The sequence below is a fragment of the Crocodylus siamensis genome, chromosome 13 (assembly GCF_052110815.1).
Source record: "Crocodylus siamensis isolate JL-2025a chromosome 13, ASM5211081v1, whole genome shotgun sequence".
NCBI lineage: Eukaryota > Metazoa > Chordata > Crocodylia > Crocodylidae > Crocodylus > Crocodylus siamensis.
Window position 1 is genome coordinate 10,081,498 of NC_143407.1, and position 15,337 is coordinate 10,096,834.

The following is a 15,337-nucleotide window of genomic DNA, read 5'->3' on the forward strand; positions in this document are numbered from 1 at the left end:
AGACTGACACACCACAAAACAGATAATCAGTTTGGTGCCCAAGAATCACCATACTCAGGGCATATAGCTGACACTCTTACCCTTAAAAGATATGAGATCACCTTACCTCCGACTCAGGGCCTCCCGCTCCCCCGACAAGGACACTGAGGGGAAACTTACCCTCGTTTGCTGGCTGGACGTTGTCGCGGGGCGGTGGCACTGGTCTGGAGAGCTAGGGTCCCATCTGGGTCGCCAATTTGTAGGGGAAATTGGATCAGCTAGTGCATAGCATCCATACACCGAAAGGTGTGCTCATACGCCGAAGAGCACTGATCTCGTCCCTTTTGCTGGGCTTGTTCCTAGCTGCAATCTATTAGGCAGAGAATGAGGGAGTGTCGGCAAGATGATTTATTTCTCTGCAGAGGGGTTACTCAGTGCCCAGAAGACAAAGAGCTCCCCCAAACTGAGTTTGGTAGCACCTTTTATACCAATGGGTCATACATATGCAAATATAGGCATACATAGGTATCTATGCACGCGTATCTTTGGAAATTTCCACTCGCCTGGGTTTTTCCACTTGTGGTCACAAGGTCACTACAAAACAAGCTCTAACTGGTTCAAACTGGTGGTGACCAGCTTTGTGAATCTGCTAGCTGGCCATCTTGCGCACACGTTCTCATGCACGTGGCTCCTCCACAAACTCTCATTACAAGTTTTCTCTTACACCCTGCATTTGAAATGTTATTCATTGTGACCGAGACCCCCACAAGCCTGGTATCATAGCACCAAACCATGTATAGACAACAGGAATATTGAGTCTCAAATCAAAAGCTATCAAAAACTGGATATGTTTTCAGAAACAAAATGCTACTTTTTAGTGAAGAAACCATTGTTTCCTACTCTATCAATGATACTGTGTTACTGGAGGAAGTAACGTTAGGAGCACACTGGGCTATACCTGTAGATGGGAACTCTGTTCCCACAGACCTCCTAGGTGAGTACGGGCAAGTCTCTCCAGTGTTCCTCAGAAACATGGAAACCTGTGACCTATCTGCTCTGAGATCTACAGACAAAAAGTTGTAAAAGAACTCATTCTTCATCTTATCAGGAGGGACCCTAGTTTTCTCTGATAAAAAAAACCCCAAACAAAAACCCCAATTTGGGGATTAAAAAAAATAACCCAAAATCCACATTTTTATGTGATTTTTAAACTGAAAGACCACTATAGATATAGATTAGTGGCATTTCATTTTAATCACAGAAAAATGTGGATTTTGGGTTACTTTTCCCCAGAAAGGTCTGATTTTGACAAATTGGCATTTTTTCAATAAAGAGATGCTTTGGCATGGGTATAAAATAGTGATTATTAAGGCTGACAACATTTACCTTTGAAACTTTCGACAGAAAAATGTTACATCCAATTTTGATGAAGGGGTGGGGTGGACAGAATAAATTGATTGTTGAGGCTATTCCGGCCTCAGATCCAAAATTTATTAAACACTTAAGCAATACCAGAACAAAACCCCAAACAGTTTACAAACGTATCCTTACATAAGTCTTCCAAATGATGCGATGACTTGGCTGGTCAGGCATTGTCACAGTATTGGGGGTAACAATCACAGCAGTTGGGTGGTTTGCTTCTCTGGCTTCTCAACTGCTTCTTTGGCTATTTTTATACATCCTTACAACTTTTATTCCCCCATATGATTGACAAGTTCCCACAGGTTATATCACAGGCTCCACCAATTGCCCCTTTATAGCAACTATCCCTATTACTTTGTTACCCATAATCTCCCTCTCAACTTTCTTATTGGTGGATGGATATGTCATTCTTATCACCATCATCAAAATCTCTTCACTTATGTCAAGGCCTGCAGGAAAGGTAGGTTTTTGCCTAATAGTTTTTTATTTAAATATATTTGATTTCCATAGAAAATTTATATATTTAAAAACTGTATGCCTGATGACACACACATCAGCTGAAACCAGATTATAGCCTTTTACTCATTTATAAATGTTTCCATGAAAAACATTTGAACAACAGGACAAATTTAGTACTTTGTATGTAGTGTGAAGCATAAATACACGATGCTGTTAGTTTTTAATATCATGATTAGTACTAACAAACATTACTTGCATGTGAAAAAAATCACAAGTGAATTCTGCATGTCAAATGAACATCAATAAAATAATGTTATATCATGTGATCAGCTATTGTGTATACATTGCAGTTCCCAGAAAGCTTTTTCTAGTAATGTTTTAGAGGATGACTCAGGATGTACAGTCCTCTGTGTCTTCTTCTCCATGCCCACAAATATAAGAACTCTCCTCCCCCCTGAAACTTCCATTTCAGTCCTCATTAGATTTTGCAGAATGTATTTTTTGAAGATACTTGATGTAATTCCAGAAACTCTGCAAGAAGATCTCAGCCAAGGCATGCAGCAATCCAGATAAATTCCTGTTCTCTTGGGCATCTGACTCAGGAGCAGAAACCAGAAAGGAAACACAAACAGAAACCAATAATGCAAATATTAAAACAATGGTTTATGATCTCTAAAGAAATCTGTCCAACGAAGTTAAAAGAAATGGGGCTATAACACATTTCACATTGGGCTTTGGTGATGCCTATTGCTTTTAAGTCCCCATGTAGGCCTATGGGTATCTAAATATGAATCACTTCTAGATACCTCCAGTGTCTCCCTAATGACTGTGTAGGGATCTGAGACACCCAAGCTAATCAAACAATCTCCTTTGGGAGCGAGAAGCCCAGTACTAGAGGAATGCAACGTCTAGGCTGCATCCTGCCCTTGGTACATCCTGCAATTACCAAGATAAGTGTAATTCAGCTAATAAAACTAAAGAAAGAAAAGAGGATCCCTGACCTGGGAGACTGTGTTGCAGCCACTTGTGGGGAGTCTTCTTGGATGTTCTCGTTACCGTTCCATGTTCCTCTGCCCAAAGTAACAAAAAAGCACCTGAGATTTCAAAAACACTCTGATGTTCACTGTTTGACTGAGTCACATACTGCTGCAAAGCCTGAACAGATGCATAAAGATCACATTTGTGGGGGACCACAGATCACATTTGTGGAGGACCAGCGGGTAAAATGATGCTAAGGGGCAATCAGCATGGGTTCATAGCAGGCAGATCCTGCCTGACTAACCTGGTTTTATTTTATAGCCGGGTCACAAAATGCTTGGATGAAGGAATAGAGATAGAAGTTATTTTAAAAAGGCCTTTGAGACAGTGTCACACCCAATTCTTACACAAAGTAGTCAACTCCAAAATGAACAGGAGTCACCAGTTTGATGAGGTAATAAGTAAAGCTAACCGCACCCTTTCTTGCATAAGTAGGTGCATCACAAACAGTCTAGGAAGGTGATGCTACCCTTGCAGCTGGAGTAGTGTCCAGTTTTGGACACTGCACTTCAGGAGGGATGTGGATGGCCTGGAGGGGGTTCAGAGGAGGGCCACTCATTTGGTTAAAGGCCTACCGAAAAGGTAGGCCTTTGTGGACCAATTGGGAGACCTGACCGTCTTCAGCCTCTGCAAGAGGAGGCTGAGAGGTGATCTTGTGGCTGCCTACAAACTCATCGGGGGGACAACAAGAAATAGGGGGTACAATGTTTACCAGGGTGCCTGTTGGGGTAACTAGAAAAAATGGCCACAAAATGGAAGAGAGCAAATTCAGATTGGACATCAGGAAAAAATTCTTTACAGTGAGGGTTGCCAAAATATGGAATAAGCTCCAAGGGAGGTGGTGCTGTCCCCTTCTTTGGAAGTGTTTAAAAGGAGATTGGACAGATACCTGGCTGGGGTCATCTGACCCCAGCACTCATTCCTGCCCAGGGCAGGGGGTTGGACTCTATGATCTAATAGGTCTAACATCTATGAAACTATAAATCAGACATGAATGGGGAAGCACAGAACTGAGCCTGGGGTTACCTGGGATCTAGTCCCAGCTGCCCTAGAGTTCATGTCAAGTCATTTAGGGTGGAAATCTATTGTCTTTTGGGTGCCTAAATGACAGTGTTTCTGCCACATTAGTGAGTTTTTTGATTCTATTACTCTGCAGTGCTCAGGCAAAAATGTATACATGTACAGTGTATGTGACCAGTAGGCTGGGCAAGTACACAGCTGTGTAAAGGTCATGAAATAGTAGTAGATGAAACCCCATGACTAATGGATGTTAGTGGCCAGAAGAGGAGGGTTCTTGCATGTTTTAACCCCAGTGGGTAAGCGGTGAGGGCACTCATCCAAGGAGCAGAAGATCTGGGGTATAAGGTATAGGATCCCTCCCCCAGGTTAGACACCTTCCAGTGCTCACCTTGAAGCCAGGCAAGAGTGGGAATATGTGGGGCCTGGAGGCAGCGAACAAGTAAGAGCATGTGTGGCTCAGTACAAGAGTTGCTGCTCTAAAAAGCAAATGTGCAACAGGGCAATACTGTGTCCTGGGCAGCAATGCATCCCCTGCATGTTCTAGCTTCCTTGCTTTCTGTAACAGGTAGGGTAGAGTTTTGCTGCTGCTGGAGCGGGAAAGAGCACCTCCTGACATGCAGGTGCAGCAGCCCAAAAGCCACCTTTTCTGGTGGCAAAAAGGGAGCTGATGTCTTCCCCTGCAACAGTGAACCTTCAGTTGCTGTTCCTGCACCTCCAACCCCTTTAGGCAGTGCCCAGGGCTGGTGCCCTGCTTGCCTACACATTCCTCTTCATTCTTCCAGGACTTACGCAGATGTACATGTACCTGTAACTGCCCAGCCAGTGCACCATGTAGGCTACTAAGCAGACACCGTGTGTGCATTTATGGACACACTGCCTGGGTAATAATATATTCATAAATTGTGCAAAAGTGGGCTGGGTAAGTGGTCTTTAGGTACATAAATAGAGTTTATATTCTGCCCTCAATCTCTCTGGGCCACCATTATCCAGCTGTAAAATGGGGTTAATAATGCTCTTCTTGTCTTGACTGCAAAGACCCCACTCAAGCAAACACAGTGCATATACCATACTTTCTTGCAAACCACACACACCTTTCCCCCCAAAATCATGCCAACCCCACGCAGGGGTGCGTGTCTTAGGTAGGAAGCTGTTTTCTTCACTGGAAAAGAAGCACGCCTGGAGACGCAGGTCATGTGCCATACAGCTGCCAAGGCAGCTGCTGCTTTTCTCCCCAGAAAGCTGAGAGAGGAGGGGGACACTCTATTGACACTCCCACAGCTGTAGCTATTGGCTGAGCTCTGTAGCTTGTGCCTGGAGCAGTGAGTAAGCTGCTGGTGGGAAGCTAGGGATATAGAAGCAACACTTCATCTACAGAAACTGCTTCCAGTAAAGAACAGTCTTGCTCCTGCCCGTGCAAGAGTCTGGGGCCTAATCAGGTGTGACAGAGTAAGGTCGCCCATAGCTACAATAAAGCTCACACTGGCCCCACTCCCACAAGTGATAGAGTCCAAGGAAAGGGCAAGGCTCAGAAAATCCTGAGAGGGATTTCCTCTTTAGAAGTCAATCCTAGGATATGGAAACCTAAGACACTGGTGAGTGTGCATTATAGAGGCAAGGATTTTTCTGGTGTTCTCTTTTATCAGATTGATTCAATATTTTTAAGAGATGTTAGATCAGGGTTCAGGCACAAAATGCCCTTCCTCAGGTCAAAAAACTTGCCTCATATCTTTCCTGACCAATGCTCCAGCCCTGCCATGTGCACTGTATGTCACCTCTGCACAAGGCTACAGAGGGTCAACCTCTATCACAGGAGCTCTAGTTACAGGGTTTTCTGCTAAAGCTCTTGCATCTCCTGCTTTCAGCTATGAAAGTTCCTAAATACCAACCTTAAGGATTCCAAGCAGCATTTTATTGAGCTTGTCTCCTAAGTGTCAGTGCCAGAGGGAAAGAACATAATTCATTTGCTATGCAACCTGCATGCAGCACTTACTTTTCATCTGCAAGTAGTAAACAGTATCATGGTATCCTTGGTTCCACATTTCATGTAGGTTCTGGAGAGAAAAACCATTCCAGGCTCATAAAATGGAGAGTTTTGGGGGTGTTTTTTGTAATGTGTAGAGCTTTAATAACTAGAAAGACAGTGATAGGTGACAGCATCTGAAAATACATTTTCAAGAGCCTAAAATGAGGGCTAGATTTTCTCAAAGTTGCCACTGTTTAATAATGCTCCTTTTGTCCTGACTGTATGGACTGTATGTTTCTCAAAGGGCATCATTGTTTTGGTGGTACAAGATTTTTAGCAATATAAAAGTAATGAGTGCTGTGGGCAGCCACAGGTTCAGAGACCCTTGGCTGGGGAGAGACCCCTTGGTCACAAAGCCATGCTTTCCAGGGCAATAGCTACGTACAATCACTCTATAGTATAGCTCCCCCCCACCCCACCCCCAGCCAGCTCAGACAGCCTCCTGGGCAGCCCAAAAGCCCATTAAGTCTCAGGCTCCCCAGCAACCTGTAAAGTTCCCCATCTACAGGCAGCCATAGATGGCAAGGATGATGGGGCCTCTGCTGCCACTGCCAAGGGACCACTCACCCTTTCAAGATCCCAATATGCCTGCAGTCCAGGAGTCCAGATCACTGTTGGGTCCTGGGATGCAGGCACACCAGGCTTTTAACCTAGCTTAGGAGCCAGATCACAGCTGACCTCTGATCTGACTCCTGGACTCTGTGGTGGGATCTTTATTAATGGTGCCTGCAACCTGGGAGCTGGTTTGCCAATTTTGGAAGTACTGGGAGGTCGCCCTTGTGCAGGTTGTCAGGGAACCAACTGCTCTCACGCCCTCCTTTCCCTTGGAGGTGGGAGGAAAAGCAGAGCACTGTGGGATTTGGGGCACAGGGGTATTCCTCTGATAGGGGTGGACAAAATGCAGCCCATGGGCTGCATGCAGCCCACCAGGCCATTGTATCTGGCCCACAGGGCCCCTAAAAAATTTAGAAAATTAATATTTATCTGCCCCTGGATGCCTGTCATGTGGCCCTCGATGGCTTGCCAATACTCAGTAAGCAGCCCTCTGCCTGAAATAATTGCCCGCCCCTGTTCTATGACCTCCTATCTGGCCAGATGTTGAATGTATCCTGGCATCAGGATGGCATCCAAGCCTGCCCATCTATATCTACAAGAGCAACATCACAACTCGGAGTACAGTTCTAAAGATATTACTGAACTTACACACTTCAACCTCACACACAAGTTCACTTCCTCCAGACCATGGGTATAGCTAACGGCATCAAAATGGCCCCACAATGTGCCAAACTTTTTATGGGCCACCAGGAAGAAGAATTCTTTAAGAACTGCATCAAACCCACACTATACCTAAAATATATAGATGACATCTATTATTTGGACCAAATACCTGGAATTTTTGCCTGATTTGCATCACAGATTTAACAAACATCACCCCTCCATCAGACTGTCTCTGAAATACTCCAGCACCAACATTTCCTTTTTAGACACCAGGATCAATATCCAGAATGGTGAAATACAAATCACCGTATACAAGAGACCCATGGACCAACATGCATAGCTATTGTAAAAAGAACAATTGTTACAACTTTTTACTTGGTCGAACAAAAGATATCATGTCTACCTGAAGAACCTTGTCTGCCTATGTCCTTAGACCAAGATGGCTACAACCAACAACCTATGGAAACTTTGAAATAAGAATTCAGGCCCTGCTGGCTCACTGGGCTCATCTTTCCTGTGCTTCTTTTTTCCCCAACTTATCGTTGTTATCTTGAGCTAATTGGAGCCCTCAGATAATCTGCAAAGGGTCTGATAGAAGCATGGGACATTCTTTTGAGGCAGCTCTTGAGCTGGAGTAAATTGGGCAGAGCTCCGGGAGCTGTGACTAGTCGCACCAGACACAGCTCTGTCCCTGCGACTACTTACCAGGCATAAAGGAGGAAATATGCCGTAGGAGATCCTGCACAGGTTCTCAACTGAGATCTGAAAACTGCAGTCAAGGACCTTGATAGAATAGAAAGCAGCTGGACAATCTCTTGGACATATGTCATTCTCTCCTGCAAATGGTGATACATAAATTGTAGTTTCTGGGTCAGAGAGGGGATGCAGGCTTGTGAATCCTCCATCAATATATCTCTGAGGAAAACAAAGCACAATATATATGTTTTAGGAGGACCTCCCAATGCTGTGGTGTAGACCAGCCCATAGAGGCCCCAGTTGAGACAAGAATCCCATTGTGGTACTGGACACAGACATAGTGCGAGCCTGGAAGAACCCAGCAGATTAAATGGACAAGAGGGAAAAGCAATAGGGAAAAAGAGTGGAAGTTGTATGCTGAGGGCAACACAGCATCTTAATGGTAAATCAGTGATCCGCTGATGGTACTGCCTGTTATGGAAAAGCTGGTAGCAACGAACAGCACTTCAAGGGCTTTCCTGAGTCACAGCCTCTGACTCAGAAATATCAGGAATGTATTGCAAGGCAACAATACATTGAGGGGGTTTAGGGTGGAGATATGGGACAGAATGTTTTGGGTAGCAAGGGAGAGCTCTAGACAGCAAGAGCCCAGGAGGTGCGCATCATCCCTGTCATGTCTGGGAGTCCACATCGTGGCCCAGGTTGATGCAAGCACTCTTATCCCCGCACAAAAAGCTGTCAAAGAGCTTACCACGCCTCGGAAGGAAGGAGGGATCCATCCCCAAATAACCGGAATAAAGCAGCTGCAGAGCACTGCCTACAGCCAAAGGAGAGAATAAAAGAGTAAACACATTTGTATTGAAAAAGCTGGGACTGGTCCTATTTAGGCTTCGCATTCCTCATTTCACAGACTGAGAAACTGAGCTGATAACATGGATACACAGATGAGATTTAGCTAGCTCAATGGTGATTTTTGTCACGTGGACACAGGAAAATGTAACAAGGAAACGAGAGGTGTCACATGGACAGGTGCCCACAAAGTGAAGGTACCATAGCCAAAGTAACTCAGCAGATCAGTGACAAAGCTAAGAAGAGAACCTATGTGCTCCTATAGATGTGCAGACTTGATTTATTGAGTCTGCTGGAGCACAGAAATTACCATGCTCCAGCAGCCTCCTGTGTCATGTACATCAGCATCTCTATGCTGAAAAATGGTGACGGGGCACTTTGAACTAAAGCTCCTTCAATGAGCTAAAGTACTCCGCTGTCTTTTTTCAGCGTGGAGGATGCTCATACACATGATATTTGGACACTTCTAACTAGCATTGCTCTCTAATTCAAGCACCCCCCTGCACCTTCTGGAGCACATGTAAAAATGCCCTATGATTTGTGTGGCTCCAGCTGTGCTTTTCCATGAAACCAATGCTGGGTTCATGGTTTTGCACTTGGCCCATACTAAGATCAACTAAACATGGAAAAATTCAGCCCTCCTGATAAACACACTTACTGTTCTAACTCTGGGATTTTTTTTATCACCTTTATTCCAAACTGCAAGGAAAACATAGTCTGTTTTACCTGAATGACCTCCTCCTTTGAGCAGAAGTCTGAAATCACAACTTTCTGGCCATCTGGCAGACGTGTGAGACCAATATGAAGTCTCCCTGAGGCCAGCTGGTGACAGTTTTCCGTCAGGCCTTTACGCAATCCCTTTTCCAAGAGCTTAAGGAAATGGAAACGTGGAGAGTAGGGGCCGAAGAGTGATTTCTTACTTTTTTCCATTACCTCAGAGTAAATTTCATCCACAATTTCTAAGGTAAAAAAAAAATTTCCATTATAACCAGTTCAAGTCTTGCCCTCTGCTCATGGGATCCAGTCACGTCAAAGGGAGTTGTGTGCATGTATCTGACGTGTGGTTTGCTCTCCCAGGGATTTTTACTTAATCTGAGGACAGATTTACGAGTGCTTTCCAGTTCTGGGTGTCTTCATTTCCAGAAGCTCAACTTGAGACAGATCATTATAGATTACTGCTATTGCAGCAATGCCTGATGCCTTAGCCATTCTCCAGGTCCTACAGAGTAAGGAGCTGCCCATAGCCCAAAGTTTCAGTCTGACTACACAAGTCATAACATCATGTCCTTTCTGATCAAATTACCACTCCTTTGCGTCTCCTTTCATAAGCAATCATGGAGCAGTTTCTTATGTCTGGACCTGAAGTAATGCAAATGCTATTCCTCAGTAACTTCTTTGTTTAAAATAAACCTAGTCATCTCCTTTGCCCTCGGGACCTTCTGCCTCTCTTCCCTTAGCTACGGTGAGTGGGTTGAGCTAGTCTCAGGAGCTCTCCTTTCTATGTCAGTCCCTGTAGGAGGGAGGGTCTCAAGCCTAGAAAGACATGAGGATTGCCATTGGAAGCAGCTCCCAGCAACACAACTAGTACTGACTCTGCCAGTGGCAGGCTTGGAGGCCCCTTTCCCCTAGCAGACCTGGTAGGTAGGCTGAAGATAGTGTGGTGAATGGTGGGACTTGTGGCTGGGAATCATGTTGGCCTAGGTGAAGTCAGTGTGGTAAGATGGAATTGAAGAGAAAATGTGTGAAATAAATAAAAGCCATGACACTTCGAAGTAGGCCTCCACGCTGGACAGACTATCACTACTCCCATTTGATCTTGCAAACTAAGCTGTCCCGGGCTTGGCTACTCTACAGAGGGGAAACCTGTTTCATAATCCCAGGAGCCACTGATGGGAGCCAGAAGTGCAAGTGGAGTCAGGCCCTTTGTTCTTAGCATGTCTGGGTGCTGTGTGCTGTAACTACGTGCCCCTGACATGGCTGGTTTTATTCACAATAGGTCTGATATGCTCAGAGGACACCACAATATTTAGTGCTTTCTTATGGTGAAGTTGGACAGTTTATTCAACAGAAGCAGGTGAACAGTTTGTCCCAAGCGTAGGTAGCCGTAAGGCCAGTGGAATCTCAGTTTCTGTAACCAGTGGCATGGAAAGGAGTGGTGTCTGGCTAGCATCAAATTCAGCTGCCTTTTTCCTCCTAAACCCAATGGCCAGATACTCATTTACAGCTGGCTCAGCAGGGGCAGAGAACAAGACAACTCCCGAACAAGACCTGTGGCTTTAGAGTCACACTGTCATGCCCTGATTGGTAAGCCATCACACTCCAAATGATTGGAGGTTTGCTTGAATTCACATTTATAACCTTCTCGCATCCAGCATGAAATTCCTACAAGAAGGGCCAGATGAATGCCTGGCAAAATGAGTAACATACACAGAGTACAACTAGGAATTAAACTGGTCCATCATGTCCAGACCCTGGACAGCAAAATATGGGTGTTCTAGTACTTCTCACAGTGCCACTTGGGAATATAAAACAAAGTTTCCAAAAAAACCCCAAAAACCCACAACCAAAAAAACCAGACCAGGGGAGTACTCTTTAGATCAGGGCTTGAAGACTTAGCTGGGATCCTGACTTCATTATTGTGGATGCCATTCATACATATAATATAGGCAGAGGTGATCTCTGCCTCTAAAACCTTGTGTCCTGAATTGACAATGAGAAAATAAAGAAAGACCCCCCCCCACTTCAGAGACTGTTGGTCTATAACTAGAATTCTTGGCAAACTCCTTTGAAAAACTCAGCCTGAGTAACTTGCCAAGGCCAACTCAGCCCAAGTGACAGACAGGGTGCTTATTGAGCCTGTAACTTTAAGAAGGGAAGAAACTGCTTGAGGAGCAGCCTGCAGGTGTGGCAGGGGCCAATTAGAGTCACTTGACCAAAAAGGGGGCTGGCCTTGATGCATATAAGTCCAGGGCATGAGCTGGCCAAGGAGCCTAGCCCTGAGAGCCACAGGGAGAAGAGCTCCTGGGCAACATCTGAGCTGGGGGTAAGCAACTCTGGAGGTTTGTGTAAGAGACTCAAGGGAGGTACAGAGGTCCCAGATAGCCCAGAGGGGAGACAGGTTTATAGCCCATGGGTGGGGGTGGTGGGCAGGTGTTAGCAGAGCCAAGGAGCCCAGAGGTCTGTAGCCCAGGAGGGGCGGGTGTCAACAGAGTCAGGGAGCTTGAAGATCTCACTGTGCAGAAGTGGGACCAGGGTCCGGAGATGGGCCAAAGGCCATGGAGGGCTGCAGCTGGAGACTGCTGGAGCTAGGGGAGCCCAGGAGTCTTAACTGGCCTAGGAATGGGGCCAGGATCCAGGGGGCTGGTTAAAGTCTGGAGGTTACAGCTGGGTCAAAGAGTCTGTAGCCCAAGAGGGGTGAAGACTGGGGCTGGGAGCCCATAGCCCAGAAGGGCCATGTCAGCAGGAATGAGTATCATGTACTAAATTAGCCCTTAAGGCAGAGAGTGGAGACACCTGAGATCAGGAGTGTGAGATCTGATTTGGGAAGCCCTGAGGCAACCTCCCTTTTGAAAAGAAAAGAAAAGAAAAATACATTAAGGCATGGCAGAAGAGAAGGGGAGGGTGCCCAAGACATCCAGACTAGACAAGGGCAGAGGGGGCTCCAGGTGCATCATGGCCACCCCTGGAGTTGAACCCCATTACATGAGGTGGGTTGGCCAGGAAGAAGGCCATACAGGAAGGTTAGAGGAGCAGACCCATTGGCGAGTGAGGACTGGTGGTTGTATGCTTGCTCCAGCAGTGTTTTAACGGGCCTAGGAGTGGGGCCAGGGTCTAATTAAGGACTGAAGGCCAGGAGAGCCACAGCCAGAGATGTAGGAGGTCAGGGAGCCTGCAGCCCAGGAAGGGGCTGGTGAAGGCAGTGACATCTGAATTAATGGGGGGTCTTTTAAAGGAAGAAAAGTCTGGGAGGTAAAGAAGACCCATGGGGTGAGTGTTAGAGGACAGGAGAAAGTGCAGTAACTGGAGAGGGCTTGTGAGGTGCACAAAATACAGATGCTCAGAATGGGCAGCCCTAGAGATCTGCATAGGGGACACCTAGGAAGCCCAAGAGTGGGAATCTCCTGGTCCTGGGTAAGATCTGAAACTGCACTCTTCCAGGGACTGGGTAATGTGGTGGGGCCAACTGTGGCAGGGTAGCCTCTATAAAATACCATACATTACCACCTCCAGGAAAGGTGACTATGGGGTGTCTGAAAACTGTTTGGGTTATTCTGTGGCAGTCATGGAAGCAAAAGGATGAAAGCCCCTGGGCAAGTGTGAACTAAGGTGTGGGGGGGTGGAGGGGGGTATGTGACCAGGATCTTAGCATGCCTGTCACTTGAAGAGGTGAAGAGGCTGCTTGAGAAGCAGGCTGCAGGTGTGGCAGGGGCCAAATGAAGAGCCACCTGGTCAGAAAGGGACTGGGCTTAAAGCATACAAGTCCAGGGCCTGAGCTGGCCAAGGAATTTGGCTACGAGAGCCACAGAGAGAGGAGCTCCTGGGAGTCATCTGAGCTGTGGATAAGCAACTCTGGAAGTATTATCTGTGAGGCAGGGGTGCACTGTCGGGGTGGTTGGAGCCATGTCATTTGTTCTGAAGGCAGGGAGCAGAGACACCTGAGCTAAGAAATGTGAGATCTGACTTGGGAAGCCCTGAGGGAGCCTCTCTTTTCAAAAAAAAATAAGACAACACCCCCCCCCCCCATCAAATCATGACAGGCGAGGAGAAGGAAAGGATGCCCAAAGAGAGCCATACAAGACAACGACCGAGGGGCTTCCATGGCCACCCCGGAGTTGAACCCTGTTACACCATGGCAGAACCGAGAACTCAACTAAATAAGTTGCCTTCCTTAATCACAAAGCAATCCCCCTTTCCTCTGCTTTCACTTAGCACCTTATGTCTAGACTAAAACCAGCACCTAGGCATCCATGAAAGCAGGACTGTCAATGAGGGGAACCTAAAGCATTGCAACTGAGGAAAACATACTGTGATACCAAAGGGAAGCAGTGTCACCATCAAATCTATTTGCTGAGAAGCTAGCATGCATGCACCCACAGATTTCAGTCAAGTTTGAATTAACATTATTTATATAACATTAATTCAAATTTGACCCAAATGTATGGGAGCATTTGTTACCATACATTCTGCAGTACGTGTGCTCTGCAGTTCTGGGTATTGGATTAAAAACTGATGTTCAGGAAAATGGACTAGATAATCTCTACTGGTCCTTCCAGTCCTTTGCCTTTGATCCAGTCAGTAGTTAGACCATTCTCAGTGAAGTGCTAGAGGAAGTCACATATGACAATACACCAAACAAACTAAACCATTCATCCACCTTACCTTGGTTGCCACCACAGGCCAATACTGCAGCTGCGATTGCTCCACTTGATATTCCAAAGAATTTGGCTGCTGATCCCAGTATCTCAGGTGCTAATTCCTGTAGGGCCTGAATAACTCCTAGCTCATAACCAAGGATAAATCCACAGCCGCAAAAGCTAACAGACTGTGCAGGGGAGCCACTGCTGCCTTGATCTGCCTCATCCATTCTCACTCACAGGAGCTCAACCAGTGCATGGAGCTGATGGCAGAGGCTGGGAGGCTCTGCGCACTGCTACACAGCACACTGCTTGCTAGCTGCTGGAGTGTGCTAAGCAATTGTACTGTCTCCAGATGTCTAGGATCATAAATGACAGCTGTGAGCAGAGCTGTGACAGGTTTTAAGGCTAGGACTTTTTATATGATACTACTTATTTAAATTACTCTATGCAGTAGTTCCAAAAACACCCAGTAAGTTAGTAAACACCAGGGCTAAAACAACCCACTCATGAAATGTATCAGTCAGTCCTGTAAGGTATTCTGTAATACCCATCTACTTGGCAAGGAGTATGCTGCCATCTGTGCTTTATTTCAAAATTTACCCTAAGCTATAATTACTACAGGCAACACACCTTTCTTATTCTGATCCATTCGGTATCACAGTATCTAAGTACTGCCAGCACCTTACCAGGCAGTCTTTCATTTGGCAAAAACATACAGCTGTCTCAAGCAATATGTTTGGTAACTCAAAGAAACACTCAAATTTCGCATTTCAGTGAGCTCTCCTTACAAGAAGAGTCTGGAGCCTGACCTGAACAACTCACCTGTCACCGTCTTTCTCTTTTGATGTCGGCTCTGGGATTTCTCTCTTTACTCTTAGGACAGTCTTTGGGCAGTCTCCAGAGCTTTCTGAACTCAGTGGAGAGATTCTTTTCACTATCAGCAAACGTATGAAAATGCTTGTAGTGACCAACCTTCATTCATTTTCCAATAGAAGAATATTTTGTTTCCTGGTTTGACTACCACTTAGGAGATGCTTTTACTCAGCTGGACAGAATAATGTCCTTGTCTTTTTTCTTGGTGGTTACAGTTAATTTAAAACCCAACAGTATGTATGAGCAGTTGGAATGATTTGTTATTAATATAATTGTACTAACTAATTAAGTTTTAGTACTGGTATAAATTAATCCTTTCCACAACTTTAGCTTATATAACACCACCTTTTGAGGAACACTTCTCAAAGGTTGCTTGCAAGTCCAAATAAAGGAGACCAATCCT

At 45.6% G+C, this 15,337-nt stretch overlaps 1 protein-coding gene across 1 annotated transcript; it reads right to left on the minus strand.

Moving 5' to 3' along the window:
• Positions 1-1,916: 1,916 nt before the first annotated feature.
• LOC149853881 (omega-hydroxyceramide transacylase-like) lies at positions 1,917-14,302 on the minus strand. Its single transcript, XM_090025787.1, has 7 exons — positions 14,084-14,302; positions 9,431-9,663; positions 8,607-8,672; positions 7,865-8,074; positions 5,909-5,969; positions 2,862-2,930; positions 1,917-2,453 (listed from the first exon to the last, which is right to left on the minus strand). The coding sequence occupies exons 1-7, from the start codon at positions 14,286-14,288 to the stop codon at positions 2,329-2,331; spliced, it is 969 nt and encodes a 322-aa protein (XP_089881913.1). The 5' UTR covers positions 14,289-14,302; the 3' UTR covers positions 1,917-2,328.
• Between the last annotated feature and the right edge of the window lie 1,035 nt (positions 14,303-15,337).